At 43.6% G+C, this 27,330-nt stretch overlaps 3 protein-coding genes across 3 annotated transcripts in view; 1 reads left to right on the top strand and 2 right to left on the bottom strand.

The window, feature by feature from the left end:
• Nucleotides 1-511: 511 nt before the first annotated feature.
• On the bottom strand, nucleotides 512-14,782 carry CSUI_001068 (uncharacterized protein; the record flags this gene model as incomplete). Its single annotated transcript, XM_068061274.1, has 13 exons — nucleotides 13,583-14,782; nucleotides 11,943-12,163; nucleotides 10,968-11,086; nucleotides 10,157-10,297; nucleotides 8,847-9,122; nucleotides 7,810-7,983; nucleotides 6,664-6,780; nucleotides 5,490-5,741; nucleotides 4,404-4,621; nucleotides 3,604-3,752; nucleotides 2,820-3,088; nucleotides 1,574-1,790; nucleotides 512-600 (listed from the first exon to the last, which is right to left on the bottom strand). Coding segments are annotated over exons 1-13 (2,796 nt in total), but the record flags the coding sequence as incomplete, so codon positions are not given.
• Nucleotides 14,783-16,471: 1,689 nt separating this feature from the next.
• Nucleotides 16,472-22,954, top strand: CSUI_001067 (subtilisin sub7). The gene is made up of 4 exons (XM_068061273.1): nucleotides 16,472-16,745; nucleotides 17,437-17,929; nucleotides 18,774-20,188; nucleotides 21,292-22,954. The coding sequence occupies exons 2-4, from the start codon at nucleotides 17,574-17,576 to the stop codon at nucleotides 21,558-21,560; spliced, it is 2,040 nt and encodes a 679-aa protein (XP_067926751.1). The 5' UTR covers nucleotides 16,472-16,745; nucleotides 17,437-17,573; the 3' UTR covers nucleotides 21,561-22,954.
• Nucleotides 22,955-24,604: 1,650 nt separating this feature from the next.
• The window catches only part of CSUI_001066 (uncharacterized protein), a 6,118-nt gene continuing 3,392 nt past the window's right edge, over nucleotides 24,605-27,330 (bottom strand). Inside the window, exon 5 of the mRNA XM_068061272.1 lies at nucleotides 24,605-26,258. Within this exon, the coding sequence (XP_067926750.1) occupies nucleotides 25,980-26,258 (279 nt within the window). The 3' untranslated portion in view covers nucleotides 24,605-25,979. The remainder of the gene's footprint in view (nucleotides 26,259-27,330) is intronic.

The raw sequence follows: 27,330 nt of genomic DNA, 5'->3' as shown, positions 1-27,330 counted from the left end.
TCTATCTATCTTTAATCTATCTTTAATCTATCTATCTATCTTTAATCTATCTATCTATCTATCTTTAATCTATCTATCTATCTTTAATCTATCTTTAATCTATCTATCTATCTATCAAGCGGCCAAGAAGAAACTAGGTCCACCAGCTATAATGGTATCTTTCACTCTTCTTGTTTGGGTGAATGGAGAGAGATATCCTATAGATAAGAAACTCGATGGCTCAAAGGAGGGGATATAACAGGTCTTGTTTATGAATCTTAGTGAAGACTGACTTCGCATGTAGAGACAGGAAGAGAAATAGGAAACAAAGAGACATCTCTATCTCTTGGGAGAAAGAAGTGCGCACAAGAAAGGAGAGAGAGAAAGAGAACGGGCGAGGGTGAAATGACATCCAAGAAAGAGAAACAGGAGAAAGACAGATGCATGCACCTGGAATATCTGTGGACTTCTGCTTACTGTCGAAGATATACTCCAAGGAAAGAAGTTTATGAAAGACTGTAGAGGTCAAGCGTATCGAATGAAGGAAGGCATTGAACCCAAGCACTCCAAAGATGAGAGGAAAGAAAAAATTCTCTGCTTCTCGATGGAAGGGCTTGTCATCTACACAGAAGAGACAGAACAGCTAGCTTTCCAATGTCTGCATCGATTCCCACACATGAAATTTCTATCTTTCTCCATCCCATTATCTACTCGAGAGTGACAAAGGTAAGCCAATTTCCGGGTCTCTACGTATTCCTAACTCTTACGTTCTTCGAGTGGCTATGAAAGGGCACCTTTGTTTTGTACGCGGTTCTCTTCCGTGCGCACATGTAGAAGGTCTCGGTGCAAGAGACGTGTAGATAGAGAGCAGCCATAAAATTTCATCTACCAATCCATCTCGAATCTATCTATCTACTCATCTCTAATCTATCTCTCCTTACTCTATCTATCTACACGCGAAAGAAGATTTGGCAGGCTTAGAAAGAAAGAGAGACAGGCAGCCCAAGCAAGAAAACAGACGATTGACTGTATGAGACACTAAGGGTTATCGTTAGCTAGACACGTAAGCGCCAGTCTATTTGGTTGTCGTCGCTAGTCCACTCACACAACGCCGAGCTCTTTGCCATCCTTTTATAAGTCTGGCCATCCTACTCTAGCTCTCTTTATCTTCTGATTGATACCTGTGTATCTCTCCCTTTCTCTTTCGCTTCTCTAGAGTGCTTTGTATCTCCTGCGCATACGTATGTATTCTCTGCTATTCTTCCTTGGAGTAGACACATGTCTATAGGAACTACTTCCACCCCCCATACGGAATAAGACAAGATATGGTATTCTTATCGTGTCTCTCATGCCTAAGACCGAGATTTCCAGGGGGGAAATCCCGATGAACTGAGAAGTTCTTCTTTGCCTAAGAGCTAGAGATCTTCTATACTTTCTTTACTCCTCTCTTTCTTCCTTTTGTGCCAACTTTGCTTCTCATTCTGTCTTTTCATTCACGAGCTGTGACAAACCAAGAAGATATGAAAGGCAGAACACCCCACGAAAGATACGAAAAGAAAAAGTAGAAGAAGAAAAAGAGACGATCCTGACTTACAGTAAAGATAGAAGATCCAAATGAAGAGAGAGAGGGAGGCAAGGAAAGTTAGGAGAAGAGAGGAAGAGTGTGCGTAGTGAATACTGGTATAGTTCGAGAAGCTGAAAGCTAGCCCTAGCATTACTCCTAGTAACGATCGGGTAATTCCCTCAAAGATTCTCGCACAGGGCGTTCGCAACTCAAAGAACAAACCCAAACTCCCTGACGTTATCGGACCCTGGGACATGTACACAGGGGGAAACAGATAGGGGGTACATAGATAGACAGAGAGAGAGAGATAGACAGATAGATACATAGATAGAGAGATAGATAGATAGATACATAGCTAGACAGATGGAGAAGCAGAGAGAGAAGCCAAAGATAGATAGATAGATAGGTCAGAGACGGATGGGCCAGAGATAGGTGATTAGATGGATGAAGAGAAACATTCAGAGGTGCATAGATGGAGAGAGAAGATGAAGAGAGCAATAGACGAATAGGCGACAAAAAGATCTGAAGAAAGAACAAGACAGATGTGGTGATGCATAAGAAATGGACAATGGATAGAGGTAGTAAGAGAAAGATGTCAATGCAAACAAGGGAGTCTTCTTAGGGGAACGATAGATTCAACCATGGCTATGTATTTTCAAAAGCGATAAAACGGACAGCTGGGAGCATCACTTTGATCATAAATAGACACCTCAGAAAAGAGAGTGCGGATCCCCACTCAAAAAAGGTAAGCAAAATTCCAACGAGAAAAGATGAAGACGACACGGCCTAAACATACCCCCTACACTAATACTACACCCGTTCACGTATATATATATATATATATATGTATATATATGTGTAAATATGCACGTACATGCCTACGTACTGTGAAGACAATCATCTCTAAGCCGAAAGTGCCTATGTATGGTACCTGCCCATGTGCTTATGAGAAAGAGGTGAATGCGCTTCTTTCTCTCTTTCTTGGCCTCCGCGACTCTACTAGTAAAGGCTTTTGAGATAAAGCCTTTACTATAGGGACACTGTTGATAGCATTGTCACCCACGTGATGGACTTTTTCAGGTGCACACGTATAGGCTTGAGTATGGACAGATAGATGCCTATGGCTTTACACACTTTCCCCTCATCTACATACAGACATAGGTGTATGAGTGAACACGGAGATGTATGTCTATATCCACATATAGATCTATCTATATATATATGTACATACATATACGTGTGTAGATGGCATATGTCCATAGTTGTTGTTGCTTACCGAGAGTTGATTGAGTTTAACTGTTAATGGTAGAGTAAATCCTGTACGAGTAAGGAATGACTGTTTTAGGTGCGTGAGTACTGCATTGAGTGTATGTACACTGAAGAGAATATCCAGCCATTCAAATCGGACAATTCCAATAGAGAGATCTCGCACACATGGAACAAGCGTCGTAGCTGTCGTTGTTGCATGTCCATGGTATGAATCGATTGCATCGACATCGACGGCGGTTGATCCTACAGGAGCGTCGTGTCTCAAAAACCACAGCTCTACACAATCAGGAGAGAAGAAAAAGAAAGAAAAAGCAAAAGAGAAGTGTGTATGTGAAAGAACAAGACTGAAGAAGAAAAAGAGGACAAACAGAGAAAGCGGCACTCCACAGATAAATCATCGCGGATGCCTCTAGTATGGATTCATCGATAAAGTAAACCAACCACCTAGATAGGAGAAAAGAAAGGAGTTTTGTATCATTTCTTGTTCTTCCACGAAAAGACAGAAAAGGGAAGAAGACACAAGAAGAGGAGGGCCGACCTTCAAGAAAGAAGAGAGAAATCCATAGAGCCTTTCGAAGCAGGGAGGGAATCTAATGATATCTGCCTCTATTCAAAAGAAAAACTCGCCTAAGTAAAGACAGGTCGAGATTCAGTGAGTTGGCTCGACAGACGCATGCAGAGCCTTTCTCTCTTTCTTTCTGCCTATCTTTCTTTTAACTCCTGTTTCAATCGTCAATTGAAATACAATAGAAAAGGAGAAGATCGTAGATCGCCAGGATAGACCTCCCTACCTTCTCGCAGCTGCTGCTTTTCTGCTTCGTACGTCGAGGATGAATCTCCTATGCCAGCGCTTTGAAGGCCTTGCTCATCGAGGGCAACAGCAGCGATTCTTGCAGCGGGAGCTAGCCACTTTCCTGCAGGCGTACATTGGCAGACTGTCCTGTACCAAGAAGAGAGAGAAGAAGAAGAATGGCTGGATGTATGATGGACTGGATGAAAAAGTCTACATGTATGAGAAAGTAGCTTCAAAAAGAGAAAAGGCCTGGAGAGGGCTTTTACGAGGCGAATAGAGAAAAGAGAGGACTCGTCAGACGCGCGGAATATATATGTACTTCTCTAGACTAGCTTCTCTTACTGTCTACGTAAATGAGATACTATGTATGAAATAATATCCATGTATATATATGGCTGCATGCATATGGAGAGATAGGCAAGACTGAGAAGCGGAAGACACCAGAAAGAAAAAGCACTCCTTCGCAAGCAAAAACGAGATGAAAGGAGAAAGAAATTTCGCATTTCTTCGTCAAAGGAGATCTACGGAGAGACAGCCCCGCTGATATACACACATATAGATATACATGTATACAACATACAGATAGCAATATACATATGCACAGCGAGCCACATGTATTCTATTGACAAGTCAAAGAGTATGTTGGGCAGCAGATAGCTGGACTGACTACTGTGTGTCTTGGTCCCTAGGGCTACACACTCGCACATTTCGAGAGATAGACAGACGTTTAGAGAAGCCGAAATCCCGACGCGTGAGGCAACTCCGAGTGTATCAACAGACAGTCTACTATGGACTTACCAGTTGATAGGCTCTGACTGCAATTGATCGCATACTCGATCACACCAGTATCCGGCTCTATCATCTGTCCCATCCATGAGAGGACAATTCCACACCCATGTAACCTGATCTGTCTTCACATACTGGCGAACCTTATAATAGATTCCTATCCAATACATAGTCATAAAACTCAATACTGTTATGCCTATCATACGTGAGAGCCAGGGAGAGTCTCCTTCCTGAACAAAATAGGAGAGAAAAGAGAAAGAAGCAACAGATGGGAACGTGTAAGCACAAACATTCAAGACTTCCCCTACCACGGTCGTCGGTATGAGCAGATAGTCAGAGAGACATATACGTACTGATCCTAAGTCCGCTCTTACCCATACATCTATATAGAGATCTGTATGTATACGTATAATACTGCTATGATCATGTATGTGGAGATGGCTGTAGAAATTATCGTCGTATCCCAAGAGGAAGTCCATGTGTGTGGAACGAAGAGAAGAGAGAGAGAGAGGTAGGGCATAGATAGGTCGATAGATATAGAGAAGCTGAGAGAGGTAGATCGGTGTGATACGAAAGAAAGAGACCTGATGCGCGGAAATGTATGGAGATGTGAGAAGGATCATAAGAGATAGATAAATTAATGGGTAAAGAATCCTGAGTCAGACAGGTGTGTATATATACGCCTAATATGCGGTTTCTAAGGATCTTTTACCCATTATAGGCCAGTGTAACCTATCCTCATACATGTGAGTTATATATATATATGGAAAGTGTGAAGTAGAGAGGGAGAAGTGTATGTACTCCTGTTGGCTATCCCCCGCCTTCTTTCTAGGTAGGGGATTGTACCTACATGGATAAACCGAGAGAGTTACAAGAGAAAGAGAGCGTGAGAAGGAAAGAAAGAAGGAACCGGAGAGATGTCTAATCCCTCTTTCAAATTGACTGGGCGTTCCATGGACAGAGGCGATGACCTTTTCAGCCTCACTGTCGTTGACCTGACCCTTTCCAATAGTAAAGAAAGCCGAGAGAGAGCAAAAAAGAAAGAGAGAGAGAGAGAAAGAAAACAGAAGAAAGGTACCTATAAGAAGGCGCACTTACAGCAATAAGGATAGCAGAAGAAGCGCATATAGGAAAGGCGAGAACAAAGAGAAGGCGATTCTCAACATTCCCGAAGTTTAAGTTATGAGGAAGAACTAGGGAAGAAAGAGAAGACGCCTTAGAGCCAGGGTGCTGGCGACTTTCTCTCTCTTTTGCTTTCTGAGAAGAACGCTGCTGGTGCAAGGTCGTTATGAAGAAGATCCGTAAGAAAGCGACAATTCCAAGGATTACAAGAGATGACACGAGACAGCCCTACACACAAGAAAGAGACAAGGCAGGAAAAAGCAGGAGATAAGAAGGAAGAAAAGAAAGAAAGAAAGAGAGACAAATACAAGAAAGATGAGACGATGAAAAGATAGAAAAAAGAAGGAAACGGTACGCAAAGTAAGAAAGGAGCAAACGAAGAGAGGAATTAACAAGTAACGAAGACGACGACGGAGAAGAGAATTGGCAGATGAATCTGAAAGAGGAAGAACGGTTATCTTGGAGATTCTAGCTCTTTCGAAGGATAGGGGAAAAGTAACATAGATATACATGTATGTATAGATACGTATCTATAGGCTGGGCGAACTGTATATACGAGATTCTATGGAGTAAGAAGACTAGCCATTCTTAGGTAGATCATCGACTGCCAATAAGTTCCTAAGCAAGTATGCATGCATGCCTTTCTCCTCCCAAGATTTAGAGACAGGTCTTGAGACAGAAACATCTTTATAAAGTGAAAGAGGGAGTGTTTTCTATCAAAAATTCCCCGCTACTTTCTCGTTCTTCTTCGCTGGATGGCTGCTCTACCGCATGATTCAAATGAAAGACGAAGACGATGGACAGGAGAAAGAGGAGAAGATTCTTTCTAGTAGAGATTCTTTCTTCTCATACAGCCAGATACACAAGACATCTCCATGAGGAAGCGAAGCTAGCTATGTAAGAGAAAGAAGAATGCAACTCAAGAAGAAGAAGAAGATTGATATCATGGCTAGACATAGATGCATAGAAGATTGCGTGTGTAGAAATCTCCAGGTTGTCCTAGGTTTAATCACGAGAGAAGGAAAAGAGATAAAAGAAAGAGCTCTGCCTTTGCATAGAATGTCCTTGTCTTTGTCGGAGGGACGACATCGCAACGGTGTGGAGACATATGTGTCGAGCTGTATGTGCAGTATGTGTCTAGTAGACATACTCCAGCTAGCTGGACATTGGATTTTACGGTGTATGGAGGTAAAGGTAAGAAGAGGGAGGTAAGGCGTAAGAATGGCGAGCCTGTCGTTTCTAAGACTCCTTTCCCTGATCCCCCTCCCTATCAAAGAAAGAGAAACAGAAAGAAAAAACAAAAAGGAAACCCACTATGAATAGCCGGTATTCACACTAGCATGCTTCGCCCTCAGCTCAAGTACAACCTCTTCAACTCCCACTCAGACATGTACATACACTCGTCTAGCTATCTTTAATCTATCTATCTATCTTTCTATCTCTCTTTAATCTATCTATCTATCTCTCTTTAATCTATTTATCTATCTATCTTTAATCTATCTATCTCTCTTTAATCTATCTATCTATCTATCCACCTTCAATGCGAGTGGACGAGAATTCTCGCCACCGTCTTTCTCTTCTCTCCCGAGAGGGACGAGGGACACCGTAAGCTTCGACAAGGCTACACAGCAGTCGTGCATGCATCGGAGTGAAAGTCGTTCACATCAAAACGCGCTGAACTTTAGTAGATAAGGAGAGTCAAGCAGATGAAGATAGAAATATTCAATAACGTTCCTTCCTGATGTGTAAGAAGTCTCTTTCACACTACGTCCTTGTTGATCGCTTGAAAGCAGGGTGAAAGCGATACCTACAGCCCGCGACCCTCTCGAAAAGATACGCTGCCAAAGGAAACTAAATACAGCCACTGACTAGATATATATATCTACATATAGAGATAGAGGAAGATGCATGTGTGAAAAGATATATCTCCATGTCCATGAATCTATCTGTACGTGTGTATAAAAGTATGTCTACTTACAGAGACAGTAGCATAGAAAGGAAGTAACGCGTTCCTGGTAACGAGAATGCATGCAATTAGACAAAGGTAAGCACGTAATTCTTCGCTTGTTTTTTCTTTTCATCGGCGAGAGGCATCTGAATGAATCCGGAAGTGTATGCACACCACTGCTGAGTAACATGTATTTGTGTTCCTATGTATATGCCTGCACTCTCCGTCTCCGTTTCTCTCTTCATCTACATGTAGCTATAGACATGATATTGTAAGGAAGACATTTCCTCTCCGTCTAGCAGACTTTGGATATTTCCAGGAACGCCGTGTAATTCTCATTCTCCTTACCTTCAGAAGTTGAAGGAACAAAGCAATCTGAAAGAAGAAGAGCGCAATACTCGGGGCTTCTGAGAACTTTCGAGGACTCCCTTGAGCTGTCAGTACAGCTAAGAGAAGGAGACTCGAGATAATGACAACCGAGATCAAAAGACAGAGAGCACTATATTCTTGAATCGATTGCACCTGAGAGCCACAGGCAAAAAAGACAAGACAAGACAGAAAGGGCGATTGATAAGATGTCTTTAGTCTGCATTCTTCCTTGCAGAAATGGATCGAGAGAGAATTGAGAGGGGAAAGAGAGAGGCTTCAACACCAAGTGGGAGGGTGAAGAAAAAGAACAGGGGAAGTGGGAGAGGAAGACGAAGAGGAAAGGAAGAAGTTTTACAGCCGTCAGAGGGCTCCTACGATACGTGTTCCCCTCCTCTAGATGGAATCGAGACATCTGTCGAGAAGCTGTACATACACCTGAGAGAACTTGGGAGGTGCAAAGACACAAGGCGGGTTAGTCCATGCCATAGTCGGTGTTGGTTTTCTTTAGTCTCGCCTCTTCGAGATGGAACTACGTGTCTCCTCCGTCTCTTTTACTAACGACGGATTACGTGTATATACAAGAGAAGAGAAGATCTACACGCGCACCTCCCTGCCACCCTCTTGCTAATGCCTCATTACACACAAACGTTCTGTCTCTGTCCCTCTCTATCTAGATCTCCTTGTCTAGGCATCTTCAAAGGCCTCAGCTTGTCTCAGCAGCTCTACGCATCATCATACAAACTTCTCTGCATTCTTCCTCTGTCTCTCTTTCTGTCGGTTCAGCCCCCCCCCTCCCAATTCCGTTTTCTCTCTACATCGCGCTCCTTTGTACTTCTCTAACCCATGCTTGTGTCGCAATCTCTCTTTCTCTCCCCTCTTTTTTCTTTCATCTTTTTCTTCAGTCCTTCGCTCTCTGTCTTGTTTTCCTTTCGCTCTTCTCCTTTCCTCTAGACTTCTTCCCTAATTCTCTTTCTTTCTCTCCCCTTTTATCTCATCTGTTTTTCTTCTTCACTTACCCAGGAAGGAATCGAGGAGGGAAGAGGAAAGATCGTCATAAAGTCGAGCTTCCAGGAGGTCTGTGCGTCTCCTGCTGTAGCTACAAGGCGAAGATCTTCACGTAAAGGAAAGCGAGGTGTCCAGCCCCCATTGATAAGAGGAAGAAGAAAAGAATCTGTCTCATCTTCTGTAGTTGTCGTGACTTTGTACATGATCGATGGAGAGAAGAGAGAGAATAAAGATGCGAAACTTCCTTCATTCTTGCAGAGGATTCTTGAGTCTTCTTCTGGAATGATCTGTGCGAAGGCAGGTATACAGGGAAGAGGAGAAGAAGGAGAGAAGAGAGAGACGGAAAAGCTAAAAGGCAGTGCTTCTTACAGAGAACATCCCATTCTTGTTGTGCAATAAGCGCATACAGAAAGAAGAAAGAAAGTAGAAATTCATAGAGAGATAGAGAAACATGAGAAAGCTCCTGTCCACCAGGAAGAAGATGTGGCGAGATGTCTAAAGATAGATAGGTAGAGGGAGAGAGATAGATAAATGGATCTCCATTTGTCTATGCCTTCGCGTGCGTAGAGAGAGAGAGAAGAGGGGAACAATGAAGAGACAAGGTAAACAGGTCTGTTAAGACCAGGCGCTTCCTACCTATAGGAGCTCCTCCTAAGAATGGGAAGTGAAGCTCCTGTCTCGGCGGCGTGAAGGGCAGAAAGCAGACGAGTTAGCCTACCTATGATTAGTATCCCATTTACTATAGTGATAGCGCAACAAGCCAATAATGCCGTCTATGGCATCTCACATGTCGATTGTCGATTGATGTGTCTCTAAAGGGTCATACGGCTATGTGGTTGTCCGGCCTAATGTCTGCTATATATAAATGACCTAATTCTCGCTCTGAGTTCTAGATAGTATTAGAGTGTAGACATCTAACACACAGTCAAAAAGACAGAAGGCGAGAAATAGATAAACCTGTCAACATGCAAAAAGAGAGTTGTAAGCACGTGCGCATACAATATGAACTTTCATGCATATCTATACTTGTGTATAAAAGCATATGACGCTGAGAGAGTAGGAGTCAGCGGAGACCCTGCGGTAGGCAAGACTGCGACCAGAGTGTTTAGGAGTGACACGAAGGGCATAGAGAAATCCCTATGTAGGTAGGTTCGTATGTGTATGTATGGACTTACGTGTATGTATGTAGTAACCAAGCATTTAGAACAGACACGTATACACACCCTCTCAGATACAACACGGTCTCTCGAGGCTATCGAGAGAGAGAATCAAGACTTTTCTGAACTCCTAGTCTGTCCGAAAAAATCTGGGGTGTACATACCTCGCAGCTACTAGCGGTACTGTGCATAATAAGCTTGTACGGTAATGGCAAGTTGATTCGCGTCCAGAGAACATTAAAGAAATGAGCTCTCCGCTGGATATCTCCTTCTAGCTGGCCTCCTGATGTTCGCCGACACTCCACCTAATAAGGTCAGTACACACGAACGGACAGCTCTTTGTATCATGTCTAAAGCGCGACGCGCTGAACGGCAACTACTACGGAGTGTATGCACACCGTTGGGGATGATGTCGGTGAATGCATGCATGCGCTCACTCGTGTATGTACAAATGAGTAACGGGGGAATCGCTGAGGACAGGCCTACAGAGCTAAGCTCCAGCTCCCTTGAGATGTGTATAGATATATCTATACGTATATATATGCGTAACTGTACCCTTCTGTACATTAGGAAATCTATACATGCACCGGATACCATTGTTATAGAAGCCTCTAATGGTATGTATATAGAGAGAGATAGATAGACAGAAGTGTATGAACGAGTTCAGCTGAACTTGATGACTCGCGAGTGCGGAACAACCGCTGATTAACATTGATCTTTATACATATATATATATAGATAGCTAGATATAAAAAGACAGTTATACGTATGTATATATATATACATATATACGTATAGAGATAGAGATATGCAGCGGGTGTTCTATCATCTTATTGAAATGCCAAAGAAAGGAATGATTCCTTCCAGAGTGGCAGCATAGATACGAGTCTTTTTCTTATCGTCTTATATACGGATAACAAAAAGAAAGGAGTTCGAAAAGTACGATATATCTAAGGAGAAGTTCCTTCATCTTACCGTGACCATCGAATTTGGTTGATCTTCCTCTCGAGAAATCTTGACGGATGATCCGAACAGCATGCGACTACCATTTATATACATAGAGCTTGAGGGGTCGCAGTGGGCCTCCAACTGTACTGGAGAGGAAAGAGAAGAGACAAAGGGAGACAGAAGGAAATGGGAGAACCCCACACACATATACGCCAAGAAGACCGCTGTACACCTACTTATCGGATATACACCTAGAAGTAGAATCTACATATATATGTCTACTTCCTCTATCTATCTCTCTAGATTTATACATCCAGCTCTGTGTGAGTATATGTCTAAGGACGCAAACAAGAGGTAGACGGAGAACTTTCTCGCATAGAGTGTCTCGTCTAGATTAGCAAGAGATAGAAACGTCGCGTATAGGCACACGGACTTTCTATCTTGATGCAAGCACGAATATCGATATCTCTGCATATCTTATGTTTACACCTGCGCAGACAGAGCGATGGAAATGTCTTTGTGTGGGTGTCCAAGTGAAGACACCGGGTCTTTGTACCTATGAAGGACTTCACGTTTGTAGATTTCTCTCACGTATCTCTCCTGTGTGGACGCTAGAGCATAGATATAGATATACTTATATAGAGAAGGCGGCAGGGGAAAGTTCGAGGATACACAGGGATGTAGACGTGCTGGGACATGCTGAGTAGTCAAGTATGTACACCGTACCGTCCCGGCACCTTACTAAGGCATATACAGAGGTAGTAGATAGCGATAACAAGCTTCAACGTGGTAAGAAGAGATTCTATAGATACGTCTAGAGAGACCGGTCTCTCTCCATGTACTGATCCATGCACAAAGAACCCCAGGAGGCCGACATGCATGTATGTGCTTGTCTATACAGATCCTATACAAGACTAGATACATCTATAGATACCGAGTAGAGATCTGCAAACATCTCCAAGAAGACCTTCCCGACTCAGGTGTCTATACACTTCAACTTACCATAGGTGTCATCAGGACCAGAAGCAAGAGTGAAGACATCATTCGACTTCTCAAAGAGGCGTACAGGCTGGAGAAGTTTTCCTCGGCTATCTCTAAAGAAAATCTTCTCAAGCTGTGGTTCGGCTTTCACAGCATTTTGCTGGTTAATATGAAAGCGATAATCGAGTGTATCGGCCTTTGAATTTCCTGGATTTCTTATCGACATGTGAAGGGTTCTCCATCTGAATGGCCACCAAACAGCCGACAATGTGGAGTGTATATACACAGTGAGGAGAATAAGAAAACTCCCGAATAGAAAAAAAGTACGTACGCAGGCATCTAGAGCTCTCTCTACACACGGACGAGATCTATTGCTTTCTATACAGATCTAGAGTAACCATATCTCTCTCTCCATTGTCATGTAGAAGAATCTCTTTACTCGTTGTTACAAATATGCAGATAGAAATCTCTGTACAGATACATAGACAGATAGATTAAAGATAGGTAGATAGAAAGATGGACTACAGATAGGTAGCCAGGTAGATAGATAGACAAATCAAAGATAGATCGATGGATAGAGGTGTTCCTCTATACTGTAGAAGATTCTCTTCAGTGTTGTTGTCCTATGTCTAGGATAGAGGCCTGGAGAGAGAAGAAGAGGCGGATTCTTAGATTCTGTCTTTCTTTCCGGCGATAGAAAGACACATGAGTGAGGGACTAGAGAAAGCTTTCAGAGAAGAGACTAGGTATGTTACACAGAGAGAGACAAGGGAGAGAAGTATCCGAAAGAAGATCAACACTTCGCTCACTCGGCAGTAGGAGAATCAGCAACGAGATATGTACACAGAGAGAAGGAGATGCCAAGTGTAGAGAGGAGACAGAAAGGCGAGAGAGAGTGGGAGAGAAACAGAGAGGAACGTATGTTAATACTTCCATTGAGGTCTTGAGTTGCTTTGGTCCATATACATGAAGACATAACATGGAAGTACACAAGAAGAAAAGGACTAAAAAAGGAGGAAAGAAAAAAGAGAAAGAGAGAGAGAGAAGCGAGAGAAGTAAAACTACGGATGTGTACGGCGTTTCTTCGGGGACCAGCAAGGATACTAGAGATTGAAGAAGAAGCTTGAGCTCGATGTCGTATCCATCAGTTGAGGAGGAAGAAATTAAAGAGAATGAGGAAGATGTGCGATCAAGGGTGAAAAGTGAAAAAGCAAGAAGGAAAGAGCCCTAGGTTGTTTCCCCCAGTCCATCGGAGAAAGGCTCATCGGCGCGTGCACGTTTTATTCTGTAATCTTGTCGTTGTATGGCAATACAGGCAGTCCTTATCATATACATGCATATCTATGTAAGTGGATCTGGAATTTTCTCAGCATGGGTCTCTCTCCACACATATATGAGCTACTGTGCGTGAATCTATGTTTATTCTATATGTAGATTTGTATGTGTATGCAGATGTATACATAGGTAGGGTCACGCTAGCACAGAGGTTTGGTATACCCAAGCTGTTGGTCCAGAGCTGATATAATACTAGAACCTGACTGGGGAGAAGAGCGAGTGCTATACACTGAGGGGGTAGGGGCCAGCCAGAATGTGCTATAGATCGGGTTGCAGCGAGAATTCAGAAGAACAACGAGAGAAAAGGAGAAAGAGAGAAGACATACTTTTGATTAGGATCGAGATCTAGCTTTACTCCGAGAGGGGTGAAGATATCGACGTGTTGCCCTTCGACTGTAACACTCGGTAGGAGGTGTGAAGGAATATCCCGTGGACACTGGAAACGAGGCAGGAGAATGATTTCGGATTGTTGAGTTGTAAGGTTGACTGTGTATTCGAGTGTATGTACATCGAAGTTTGGAAGACGTCCACTACTGAGGTCGATCCCTGTTAGCTGGCATAAATCTGTCTTGTCCGGAAGAGATGGTGACGAGGCGCTAGAAGAAAGACCTTCTTCCCCAGTCTTGTCTGAGGTAGTTGATGCGCTGACGAAGGTATAGGAGGAAGGAAGGGGGGAGAAAGAAGGAGAAGGAAAGGTAAGAAAGAGAGAGAAACCAAGAAAGGTAAGAAACAAGGTATGAGAAGTCGTAAAAGACTTCAGAAATCTGAAGGAAGGAAAAAGAAAGAAGAAATGCTCGAAGCAGTCGAGCAATGGCCGCGCCCTGTCTCCTCCGCCTCCTCCTCCCTTTCCCAATGTCGTACTGGTATGGCCACCCGGCATTGTGAGTTCAGTGTCGGAGGAAAACCAGAAGAGATTTGAGAGAAATCATGAAAAAAGCAAGTTAGGAATACTATGGCAGAACTATCATCTTATCCGAATTGCGTAGGGATCGAAAAGCGGAGTGAAAACCGAGAGAAAAAAGAGTACCAGGAGAGCAAAGCAGATCCGCGGACGGGGGGGAACAACAGGGTTCATAATAGAAGGACGACGAGGTGTACGTACACCCGACCTGGCACACCACAAGACGAAGATCGATGCTACGTTTGACTACTAGGCCTGGTTAGGTTGTTATCTCGAGGACGAAGAACACCACACTGTCGAAAACTAGACAATTGGGACAGGGCCAAGAGTCAGTCCATAGGCTTGTCTTTCACCTTTGGTCCAAAGATAACTAAAATCGTCGCATCGCCGACCAGATTGCAGAAGAAGAAAAAGGAACCAAAAAATGCCAGGGACAGTACAAGAAAAGAGGGCGAGCGTGTTCATCACGCGAAGTGAAGTGACCAGACAGTGGAGGAAGATGGGGAAGGAGAAGGAGCGGGGCAGAGAGATCGACTCTGAAGCCGTTAAAGAAGTCTGTCTTCTCTTCCTTGTCTGATGTGTATGAAGAGATCTGTTTTGTCGCTTCTTTTGAAGCCTACTGTCCACATCGACGGAGTAGAAGTCGTCTCTTTCTATGGGTCGGAGAGACACCTCTCTTCTCGCGGTAACANNGACGGACGACGGGTGCCCGGGCCCAGCGAACACCAGCTGCTCCTGGAGGACGAGCAAGTGCCTTACCTTTCCAAGTGAACGGCTGCCTGACAGTAGAAGGGACAGCGAAGACAATCTCGGAAAATTTATCTCTTGCTTTCTTCCTTTGTTTTGCCTCACCACCTACAGCAGTCCTGGTCACTCAGACCAAGATGTTGGGAGGCGATCACACACTCAACTCACGGCGGTAGGATCGCCGACAACACTGGTACACTTGCATCGTCACCACACATGCGTAAGCTGGACCTCGATTCTGTTTCTTAAGTCTCTCTCTTAGTGATTAAGTTGCCTAGCCGAGAAGCCGGACGGACATGACATACGCACTTCCTTGCAAGAGAGAGGGCGAATACTTCCTCATACGGCATGCAGGCGAAGACCTAACTGATTTCTTCCTGGTCATCTTTTGGAGGACGGGTCGCGGCATAAGGCTTCACGATTCTCTTAGTAGAAGTGTTCTGAATCTCTTTTCTCGAGCTTCATCGCCTAACAAACTGGAAGAGATAGCCGCAAAACAGGACAGCGGTCGGGAAGAAGAGATGTTGCCTCGGGACAAGCCTCGGTATGCATTTGTATTGTAGTGGCAGTGCTGAGTAGTTCCCGTAGCGTAGCAGGATCATGGTCCGAGAGGTTCTTGCCACAAAAAGCACATCGTTTCTTCCCAATGAAATATCTACAAGGTCATATGAGGCACTTTGGTCGACGGAAGATTCGGATTCTCCTTGCTGTAAGAAGAAGGGTTCAGTCGATATCGGTCGTAGGGGACAGCTGGAACGATAATTGCTTTAGCTATACCCAGCGGTGCAGATCTTGTTCTCCTCTACGAGTGTAATGACAGAAAGGACCATAGCGAGCGAGCAGAGCTAACAGATATACAAAACGACAGCTCCTGCATCTATAGAACTGAAGCTTGACGTGGCCGGTGAATCTCATTCTTCGCAATTAAGAAGCAGAGGACCCGCACGTGTCTTTCCGCGCAAGTACAATTCTCTCAGTCGTAGGTCCTCATGCACCTTACGTCTTTTGCTACGAGAAAAAGCTCCTGCTATTCACATCCGCACTGAGAATTTATCACTGACAAAAGACAACACGAGCCTTCACAGTGAAACAAAGGAGATTCCACTGACTCCAGTCTGAGCTCTCTACGGACGGAAAGGCGGTCTCGAGACCGTGTTGATCTCCTGGATGTTGTTCAAGGAAACTTCTTTCTTCTTAATGCTTTTAGACTGCTAGTAAACCGGACGGTGAGAGGTTTACGATGCCTTTTCTACCCAGAGGGCATCCGGATGGTAGAAAGTTGCTATTCAATCATCTGCCCCCCTCACCAGGGTTTGAAGATTTGAATAGCCGACTGACTGCTATCCAGCGGACCTCTCACCGATACAGACAGGAGGACTGTTTGCCCTAGTTTGTCTTTTAAAGAAAAGTAAACAAGTCTCACGCATAGAAGGCACGCACTGTGTCAAGACAAAAGGATCAAAAACCGAACGGGGTGGTTGGGCGACCCGTGATTAATCACGATGATGAAAATGATGAGACTCCACCCCCCAGGCGTAGAAGAACCCTTTCTCCTCCTATCTGTTCAAGAAGGGCCCGCTGCCTTGATTCTCTGAAAGGTTCAGTTTCTACTCTTCTCTTGTCGTCTTGAACTGTCCAGTTGTTCTGAACCCTGTTGAAGTACCTTCTTTTGGTTCTTTCGTTCTTTTCGTGTGTCCAAGTTAATGCCCCACCATCCTTGTGCGAAAGCCCTGTCAGGTTGATTTGTCTTTTTCAGTTTGACCTTATACACGTGTCATCCATTTGTCTTTCATATTCACGCACAACTCTCATCGTCCTCATCGCTGTCTTCATTATCGTCCGTAAGTTCACTCCGGGCCATCTGTCTGTTCACACGCCATACCACTTAGCAGCCAGTCTGATCTTCAACACTTCTGCAGAAGGCAGAGAATCTGCTAGACCTCCTATTCTGAAGAGGTCTTTGAGTCGGCTTGTTCCGCATTTTTTCTCTGTTCCCTGACCTTACCACATCAGATGACGACTAGCTTATTGTGACTTTCCCTCTACACTCAATTCCTCTTATGGTCTTGTGCGCCTGGTGAACCACCCGGAGTGCTTAGCGAAGCTTGACACATCGGAAAGTTAATACACCTGTGCCTGTCAGCATGTGGGTGTATGCATTTGTAGGAGGGGACACTTGGGGCTGTTCCGCCTTAACAGACGTCGTCTTTGTGTAGGCAACATGAACTTCGTCAGTGCTAGTGCATTTCTATGTACTGGAGGTACGAGAAAGGCTTCTGGTGGAGAATAGTAGGGTACCTAGAAGTGCCGATGCTGTAAGTATCGTTACGCGGTCGAGTTTTTCAGCTAGTAATGCCAACCCTCCCCAGCTTAGACGCTCCCTCTCTTATCACAGAAAAGAAACGACGACAAATAAGCTTCCCCCTTTGCGTGTAACTACGCTATGGTCACTTCTATTTGCCTCCTTTCCTCAAAGTCATCCGCGTTTCCTTCTTCTTCGCCTGTGTGTGATTGTCTGTCTTTTTCTTGTAGATTCTTTCGATTTTTTCTTCACCCTTGACAAACCATTGGCCTCTTTTGTTGGCGTTCTGATTCATTGTCGTCTTCGTGCGCATTGTTCATCACTCTTGTCTGAGGCGATCTTGACAATCTGAAAGAAGAGACCATACATGGCGAATCGGCTTATATACGGAGGGGGACCTCCGTCAACTCCTGCCTCGGCGGTAATCTGTAGCCCTACCGATAGAACTACGACCACTATGGGGGTATTACGTTCATTTCTAATTTCGGCACTCCTGTCAGTCGGTTGTTTCTCGTTTCTAGCCGGAGTAGCGGAAGTCACAGGAAGTCAAGTAGGTCCGGACGGGCATCAATACAATAGAACGCTTCTTCTGACATACCTCCCAGAATGCATGGAAACGAATGAAGGCAGGCTTGGAGCTACCGAACGTGCTCTGAAGTCGACCTATGCAAGGACTGCTGCTAAGAGGAGAGGCGATACACGTTACGCAGAAAGCGTAGATAGGTAAGGAACGGGTGACCTTTCCGCGTCTTCAAGTTCAGGCGGTACTTAACAACGCCGTCATGCCGTCTCGCCACAGGGAAAGCTTTTCTTAGACTCTCCGGCGGAACAGCTTCACTCTTTTCGAGACACTCCGAGTACTATCTTATAGAAAGGCATCACTACTATTGGGTTACTATCTCATCGAAAAGATCATATCGACAATCGGAAGTCCTCCTGTCATATCTTACTCATCCACAAACCATTAGACAGAGCAACGCCCCAATCTGCAAGCCATCGCGCTACGACTACTCGTGGAAATAGGATACAGAACCCCAATTTGTATATTAGACTATCTCATTCGAGAGAGATATACGGTGGATCACTAGCTGGTATAATATGACAGTCGAAGACCCTAGACGACGTCCACGACCGTTTGCATGGCGGTGCATATCTTTTGCCGTCTATGACTCCCATCCTACTGTGCTTTAGGTTTACAAGAAATTTTCTATTCGCGAAACTCTCCTTGCTTCTTTGTCATATTGTTCCCCTCGTGCCAGTCAACAGCTATAAGGAGACTTCTTTGAAAGGTGCAAGAAAAGAGATTCGGGCTGACAAGTTGACCCAACGGTCTATCTATCACCCAGAGTGAATAGACAGATTGATAGGTGGTTGTCTTTGTGCCAATACACGCGCTTGAACTAAGGAGCGTTGCTAAATCTGTCCCGTCCATGGACGCTTCTTTTCTTTTCCTTGTTTTCTCTCCCCTTTTGCTTCTTTTTTCTTCTTTCTTCTGTTGCTCTCCGATCGTTCCCCTCCTCTTTTTCTTCCGGGACTCTCTCATTAAAATTTCCTTCTATCTGACCAGCGTCCCTATGACGGCTCAGGTCGTGGGTGAATATGAAGCCTACAGCTCGAAGATCATCTCTTTTGGTTCTTCATCTTCTTCTGACTTAAGACGTCCGGAGCAGTTTTTTGAGGACCCTGAGGATCAAGACGATAATGATGAGCGATCGGGTGCAGGAGGCTGTCAGGTGTCCGAAGAATCGCTAAGGCGGGTCGGGGTCGATGTGATTGATTTAGGGAATTGTGTGATGCTTGATAGCGAGGATTTAAAAGATGCTTTAGAAACAGATCCTTGTATAGCATCTGTGGAATATGATCAAGAAATCTCCCTAGATAGTCTCCGTCCCTCGGTTGCCCAGCAGCTTTCTCTTCTTGATGGAGATCATCCGGCAGCAGACACAGCTCATGTCAGTGATGATCAAAAGACCAATTCGGTTTCCAGTGAAGATAACAATCCCAATTCCAAGACTATTAATGACGAAAAAGTCGAAGCTTCATCCGATCGTGAGGGTACTATGTCTGCGCAACAAGAAAGAAGAGGACCGCTACCACCTCCACCTCCTTCCGGGATCACAGATCCTCCGAATTATTGGAGATTTAAATCGGGACTTGATGATTCGGTTTATGCAAAGATTGATTGCCAGCCCGATCGTGTGGTTGCTGTAATTGACACGGGTATCACTTATGATCATCCGGCCTTAGCAAAGAATGTCTGGATCAATAAGAATGAGATTCCCGGCAATGGAATAGATGATGATAAGAATGGCTTTATTGACGATGTCTACGGCTTTAACTTTCGTGATAATAAAGGAGATCCTTATGATGACCATGGACATGGAACCCATGTGGCTGGGATTATCGGAGCTGTTTTGACCGACTCGAATTCCTTAGTCAAAGGAGTTTGTGGTAGAACAAGTATAGCTGGATTGAAATTTATGGGAGCAAACGGCAATGGATCGACATCAGATGCTATCAAGGCTCTGAATTATGCAGTTCAAATGAAAATCCCTTTAAGTTGTAATAGCTGGGGGGGTCCTAGCTGGTCAGAGGCCTTGATCGCAGCTCTTGAAGCTGCCGATGCTGTTGGGCATCTCTTTGTTGCGGCCGCTGGAAATCAAGGAAGAAATACGGATGAAATTCCTCATTATCCTGCTTCTTATAAAGTTCCTAATGTGATTAGTGTGGCGGCAACGACTTCCAATGATGAGCTAGCGCCATTCAGTAATCGAGGTCCTCTCACTGTCGATCTTGCTGCCCCGGGAGTGAAGATTCTCTCAACCTTCCCTCCTAATCGATTCAAGGAATTATCAGGAACTTCCATGGCCACGCCTGTTGTTGCCGGTGTCGCAGCTCTCCTTATGTCTTTTCCTTATCAAGAAATCGCTCAAATCAAACGTGCTATTGTCAATGGAGTCGATAAACCTCCTGCTGTCGAAGGTACGCTACTGACATCGACATGAACCAAGTTTCTCTGCTTCTTTTCAAACGGATAGATAAATAGATAGATAGCTGCAATCTTAGAGAACCTCGTTAGTCGTCTTCTTCTCCATTGTGAAAAGGATCGAAGAATGACCTCTGCGACAAGGCCGAGCTCTTGCTGCATGATGACAGCTCAGTTTATTGTCTTTCTCCTTTCTTCAAAGACGGTGTGTCTCTACAGCCTTATCAGCAGTTCTTCTCGTACACGTCGTATCTATCTCTGTGTGTATATCGGACTATTCATGTCACATGCAATCCAAATAGATTCTTTCCACATACATCTGAATCTATACATCTTCATACCATGTCTTTTCAAGTGACCGCAGATAGATAACGTCACAATCTTTCTTTCTCTCTTTCTTTCTCTTCCTGTCTACCTGCCACTGATGAGATACTTTAGCTAGCTGTTGTTGCTCACTTCTCTCTCACACAGAGGACCTAGCGACTTCGAAGGAAAATAGAGTCAGTGTGACTGCCGATATCTTTCATATGAGTGATAGTTTCCTAGCTAGAAATACAAAACAACACAAATCTTCAGTGATAGATCGATCTATCATGACACAGAGACAATTCCCGTCTTCTTTTTAGGTTTTTCTTGTCTTAAACAGTCTCTGTGGTGTTCTCTCGAGTCTCGTGAACTCCTTATGAAGAGGATATCTTTTCTCATCTCTCTGGGGTTTCTCAAACCATCGGAGATCTCTTTAAGGCTATTCATGCTACTATCTAGATTTCTATCCTTCTCTATTTCGGTCGTATTCGATCTATTCGATGAATCCGTTCTCCTTCCTTTATCTCCCTGTCCATGCTTAACTCATACATCATGAAACACGTCGTCTATCTAAGATCATAGTCATACACCCCCAAGGATAAAGAGACATCTCTCCTCTTCAATATTACATCGAATCTAAACAACCTTCTTTTTCTTATTCTATCTTTCTGTTGTTTCTCTTTCATTTCTTTCTTTCCCAATTACCGAGAAACCAAATAGGGTTCTTTTTCCATCTCTCCTGTCTGAGTTTCGTATCTTTCTTGATGTCTTTCCTTCTGTTGACAACTCCTAGGCTTAGTGAAGTCGAGCGGACGCGTCAACGCAAGGAAGGCCGTCACTTGGTTATCTCTGGAGCTCGGGATTGAGGATGAACCGAAGAGAAACTCCTGCGTTTTACAAGGCAAAGAAGATAAAGAAGAAAAAGAAAAAGAACAGAAAGAGGGCGATCTCCAACAAGATCCCTCAAGAAAGACCACCATGCGTGATAGCGCCGGAAAGGAGACAGCTGTAGAGACTTCGGAAGACCACCTAGACGAAGTGATTGTCCCTATTACCGCATAAGCAAAACAATCGACGCAAGCTCTTCAGACAGAGAGAAAGAAAAGACAATGATGTCCTTACCTCAAGTGAAGAGAGAAGGTCCAGAGTAGGATACAGAGTATCAGCATTGGCTACGAAAATATCTATACATATAGATATTCTATACTTGTTTATACATATATGTATACGACTGATTTATATATTATAGTGAGGAAGTTGAGAGAGAAACAAGAAACGCATTTCCCCTCATCACCAGTGAAGGTGTGGTTGTCTCCCGTATGAAACGACAGGTCAAGTAGATACAGGAGACAGGTGAGTAGCCGAGGTGTACGTACACCTCAATGTAGCGTTGGCTTCTTGTAATCGAGAGATATCTGCACGATCTTTGTAGCGTCATATCTGACAATACTAAGTACATCGAAATTTTTTGTCTCTCTTTCTTCTGTAGCAGGGAGAATCTCTTTATCTTCTTCGTCAAGAACGTCTTTCTCCAGTCTGTCTTTTCACAGAAAGAGAAGCATACTTACACTGGAGATCCACTCCAAGGGTGTCAGCCATATCTAAATGACCGTGAAACACACAGCAGGCTGTTTCTTCTTGCTAGCTCAACGTCTATCATTTTTCAGCCTTCACTCCTCCTTCTGTTGCAAAGAGCTTTCTCTTTCCTCCGAGAAGGTTGTATGTATTCCCTATTATGTAGTCAAGTGTTAGATACTCTTTCTTACCAGGCGCGTGCCCGCTCAGGTAAAGTTCTATAGAAGACATAGAGACATAAGAGCTATCTTCGCCTTTCTCCTCTCTGGCCTTCCCTTGCGTAACCTTCTTCTCCCTCCTACGCTCTATGCTCCTCTCTCTTCCCTTGTCCAGATCTGTCCATCGCTCTATACTCATGTATATATATATATACAGATTTAGTGCTATACACTCACGTATGTACGTGCATGCAATGATATCCTCCCTGGAGGAGATTGAAGGGACGGTGCCTATCAGGTTCGTAATTAGGAGAAAAGAGAAAAGAACGCCGCTGAGATTTCATGACATTTTCATTCATTCCTTCCTCCAAGAGAAGAAGTAGAAATAGATACCAAGGACAGAAAAAGCTGAAGAAATAAGAAGAGAATGCTTTCTCGTCGTCTTCTTTGATCAGCATTGATTCATCTCCTCCCGTCTATCTGCTCAACACACATCGCATCGATCAACGCAAGTCGGGTGTATGTATTTAGAAACATGTTTTCTATCCTCTAGTATAGCAAGTCAATAGGACAAAGAAGCTCTATAGGATACCATCGAGTTCTATGTGGGGCCGTCTCCATGTCTGTATTTCTCCATCTTGAAAGTATCCTGTGCATCTCAATGAATTTCGTAAAGAGACACTAGAAACATTCTTCAAAACAACTGCCAATTCATTCACGGCCTCTACACACTTTGGGTTGGATGACGGGAAGACCTTGTTTCTTGAGGGCCTTCAGGAGATTTCGCACGGGAAGGAAAGAGAAGACGTAGTACAGATAGCTACATAGATTTCAAAGGTCCATTCCCGTCGGTAAAAGAAAAGCCGTAGACTTTTCTCTATTCTTAAAGGTAGTTGTCATTGAGGGTCTTTGGCTTTGTGAAGAGTTACAGTCGGTTTTCTCTCTCTTTCTCTCCCTCCGTTGCAATCGATTTGAACGGAAGGAACTGAAGTCAGGAGAGAGACCAAGCTGAATGCATGCAGTAGGACTGATGACTATATTCACCCAGCCATACAAGAGACACAACATACACATCAATGACCTGTCTACATGAGAGTCTTTCTTTCAAAAGCCCCGAGTTTTGGTGAAGAAAGAACGATATGAGTAAAGGGAGATTTCTGAAGAGAAAGGGGAAGTCGCTTTTTCAGAGAGAGAAACGAAAGAAGGATCTTTGAAAGATCCTGACCTACCATATATGAATCTCGCACGAGCACACCACCCTGGAGCTCCCCGGTAGGATGATAGATCCTTAAGAACCTTTCTCTTAGCTTCTATATCAAATCATTGATAGAAGACAAGGGATGTTCTCTTGACGAGACGGTGCCTTCATTCGAGGAATTAAGCAGCGCTAGAAAAGGAATGAATTCTTGACAGCTTTCGTACTACTCGCGTTACACCATAGGCCCCAGATGAGGTGTACGTACACCTGTACATCACACCAAGTTGAGAAACTCAGATCTCTCCTTGTCTCTCAGGAGAAAAATAGAACCTGACCTACTCTTAGTCTCTTTTTCTGTGAACTGCTCCTTTCACTGTGAACAAGAGAAACAGATTTTCCTTTTTCTTTGCTTTCGATCAAGGTTTCTTTCTCAAATTTCTCTCCACTCTTTCATTCCTTTTCTTATCGATGTTACTTCTTCCTACCATAAAGGACTTGGAAAAACTCGCTTCTCTATACATGTGTACATATGGAGACGTGTCCACCATACACATATACATATATACTAAATATATATATATATATATATATATATACATCTGTATACATGTTCATATATATGGAGTGTATTATATCCGATAAAATGCCTCTTCCCGTCCTCCTTTCACTTCTTCTCCAAAGCTCTCTTTTATTGTCTTGTCGTTCTGTCTCGCTTCATCTCTCTCTCTCTTCCCTTCCCGTATATCTTCTCCTGTATCGGAAGAAGAGAAACAGATTGGATGCTCGAGTCTATTCTGAGCTCTCTCCCGCTAAGAGAGAAAGAAAGCTTAAATACCTCGAAAGGAAATTTTCCCTTAAAAACGACGCCTGAACTCATTGTGAGAAAGAGAAGGCGGTCTCTAATGGAGAAGAACCTTCGGTAGAAATGACAAGAGAGAGGAAGAGAGAAATCGAGAGTCTAAGCTACATATCTATCGATCTATCTATCTTCAATCTATCTATCTCTAATCTATCTATCTCTAATCTCTTTATCTATTTATTCTAGATCTATTAATCTATCTTTGATGTATCTGTCTCATGATGTCGTATAGAGGACGCCTAGTGAAAGAAGAAAGAAAGAAGAGAAAGAGAAGGAGGAGAAGGCAGACAAGCATACAAATCAGGGGTCGATCTGAACAAGATCTTCGCTTCCTGTCTATCCATAGAGACTTCGGTTGCTTCTCTTGCTTACAACGGCAAGAGAAGTGAGGAACATTTTGACCCAAGTGTATGGGCAGAGAGAAGATCTATTTCAGATCTTCTTGTGGCTTCAAAGAGAAAAACACTTCATGCTTTCTCCATACAAGAAAGCGATCTTTCGGAAGCTCCATGACGGACGACTAGATAGGCCGGGCTCTCCTCTCTTTCTCTCTCTCCTTCTCCTCTTCCCATCCCTGGCTATCTCTATCCCGTCTACTAGCCACTTTCATCTTCTCCTTCTTCCTCTTTCGACACAAAGGTCAAGAAGAAGAACTTCCAAAGCGCTAAAATAATGTCTTTTTGCGATCTCGAGTCATCAGCCCCAGTCAGCCAGCCAATCTATTTGTGCGAGCTTTTTAGCTATTCTCTTACACAGGATATTCCTTCTTTGTCTCTATAAGTACATTCGCATCTATTTACCTATCTCTGATCTATCTATCTCTATCTATCGAGAAATCCGTTCGTACATAGATGGATTCATGCATGCATGCATAGACGGGGGGATAGTGTCGGGGGGAGGAGAGAAGTCCCATGATAGTTTAGTTTTCTACTATATTTTACCTCTGTATCCATCCCTTCTATACATAGAGAGAGATGGATGCATGCGACCTGTCTAGATATTCAAACGTGTGTACACTGCAGAGGAACATATATAAAGATAGACAGACAGGTTGGCTTTTTTCTGAAGAGCCTTATGACAAGGAGGATGGATGTGTTAAAGTCTTCTGATAGTGATAGAGAGTGTGGATACACCTCTTGTCTCCATGCAATTTCTTCTTTCTCAAACCCGAGAAGAAAGCAGGAGGAGGAGGAGAAGGAGGTGGATGGTGAATATGATGGGTATGTCAGGGACGTTCCCGTCAAAGCTAAGAAGGAGGAAAAATCTTTAACCCGCCCCTCACACTCCACTTCATATTAATCTTAGCCTCCCTACGTACATACCCATGCGTCTATATATGCATATATATGCATATACGCATGTGGGTATCTAGATATCCACGTGTTTATTTCCAAGTGAAACGAGTAATCCGACTATTTATCTCTCCTTTTTCTTTACAAGGCTATTTGCATAAAGTCCAAAGTGACCCGAGGCATCTAACTTCTCCCACGAATGATTCGACCACCTCTGCTCTCCTTCTACTTCTTTCTACTTCCCCAGCCTCTCTCTTCTTCTCTTCCTCTTCCTCGCCCTGTGCCCTCTTTCTTCTTCTTCTTCTTCTCATCTATTCCACTTTCTTCTTGTCTCTCATCCTTCATCTCTTGTTCTTTCTTCTTTCCTTCTTCTCTCCTTTCTTTGCCTTTGATCTTCCCCTACTCTTCATCTGCGAGCGGCCCTCCTCCTAGATCATCATCCTCCTCCCCGTCTTCTCCATTTCTTCTCCCGTCTTCGCCGCCGTCCTGATCGTCTTCTCCATCATCATCCTCGTCTTCTTCTTCTTCTTCCTCTTCATCTTCCTTGTTTCTATCTTTTCTTGAGACAGAAGAAATGCGATAAAGATTGGAACTAATCCACCACTGCAGAATGACGTTCGAGGCAACGAGACCCTCAGGAGTGATGAATGAGAAGGAAGTCCCAACGGAATCTTCAATCTGTGCAAGTGCATGCAGTCACGAAAAAACACACACGCAAACCAACGGAAAGGAGTCACCACGTCTCTCCACATCCACCTGCACACATCGACACCTACATAGAGAGACATAGATATACACGCGTGTACATCGATGTATCTATAGATCTACATATAAATATATAGATATATATATTTTTATGTAGATCTATAGATACATATGTATATATATATATATGTGTACCTGCGGAAGGTATGAAAGGTAGAACGGGAATGTATTAGCTAAGCACCTTTCAGCTCACCGATGGTCTGTCACTCTAGAGTATCAATCTCTAAAAGAAACAGATAGATAGAAAGATAGGGAGAGAGATCAGCGATAGGTAGATTAGAGACAGATAGACAGATACATATATATAGATGCGGTAGACACTTGTATACATATAAATCATAAATCTTACATGTGTGGAAGCGATCCCGGGACATTCTTTGTATCTATGAAGATACATATTAAAGCATGCAATCTATACATACTACTTCACTACTTCACATCTGCAATAGACTCTTTCATTCAGCCCATACACATACAGTCATACCTACATATATATAGCGACATGTATACAGATAAGGAAAGAGAAGAGAGGGACGTTACTACAGGAAAAGTACAGGCACCTTCTGAAGAGAAACAAGAGAGACAAAGAATCTCGCTATACTCGCTTGAGACGGCATTCCTATCTTGGTAGAATATCTCCATTCCTATCATATTTTCGATTAACGAGGCTCATGAAAACGACCAATGCATGCAAGAGAAAAAACCAAACTGGCGTAAGATCCTCAGACAAACAGCGGCTCCTATTAAAAGTCTATAGAGAATCTCTCCAATGGAAGAAGAAGAAAGAAGACTCTTCTCCACACCCCATGAAAGAATCGCCACCCCCTGCTTTATATGAAAGGAAAAATTATGAGTGAGACTATGCATGCAGCTAAAACACACATACACAAGAGGTAAAATCTGCGTGATGGAAAGAACGAGAGAATTTTGAAAGAAGAAAATAAAGCCTTCGTCTCTCCAAAGGCTCCCCTATAGGCCCACACGC

This window comes from Cystoisospora suis (assembly GCF_002600585.1).
Source record: "Cystoisospora suis strain Wien I chromosome Unknown contig_425, whole genome shotgun sequence".
Classification (NCBI taxonomy): Eukaryota; Apicomplexa; class Conoidasida; order Eucoccidiorida; family Sarcocystidae; genus Cystoisospora; species Cystoisospora suis.
Note: the sequence above shows the minus strand (reverse complement) of the source record. Positions and strands in the feature narration are given on the sequence as shown.

Coding starts and splice junctions, on each gene's coding strand:
- CSUI_001067 (XM_068061273.1), top strand. CDS start 17,574: ATGGCGAATCGGCTTATATACGGAGGGGGACCTCCGTCAACTCCTGCC. Junction 17,930..18,773: donor TACGCAGAAAGCGTAGATAG/GTAAGGAACGGG, acceptor CTATCTGACCAG/CGTCCCTATGACGGCTCAGG. Junction 20,189..21,291: donor TAAACCTCCTGCTGTCGAAG/GTACGCTACTGA, acceptor GACAACTCCTAG/GCTTAGTGAAGTCGAGCGGA.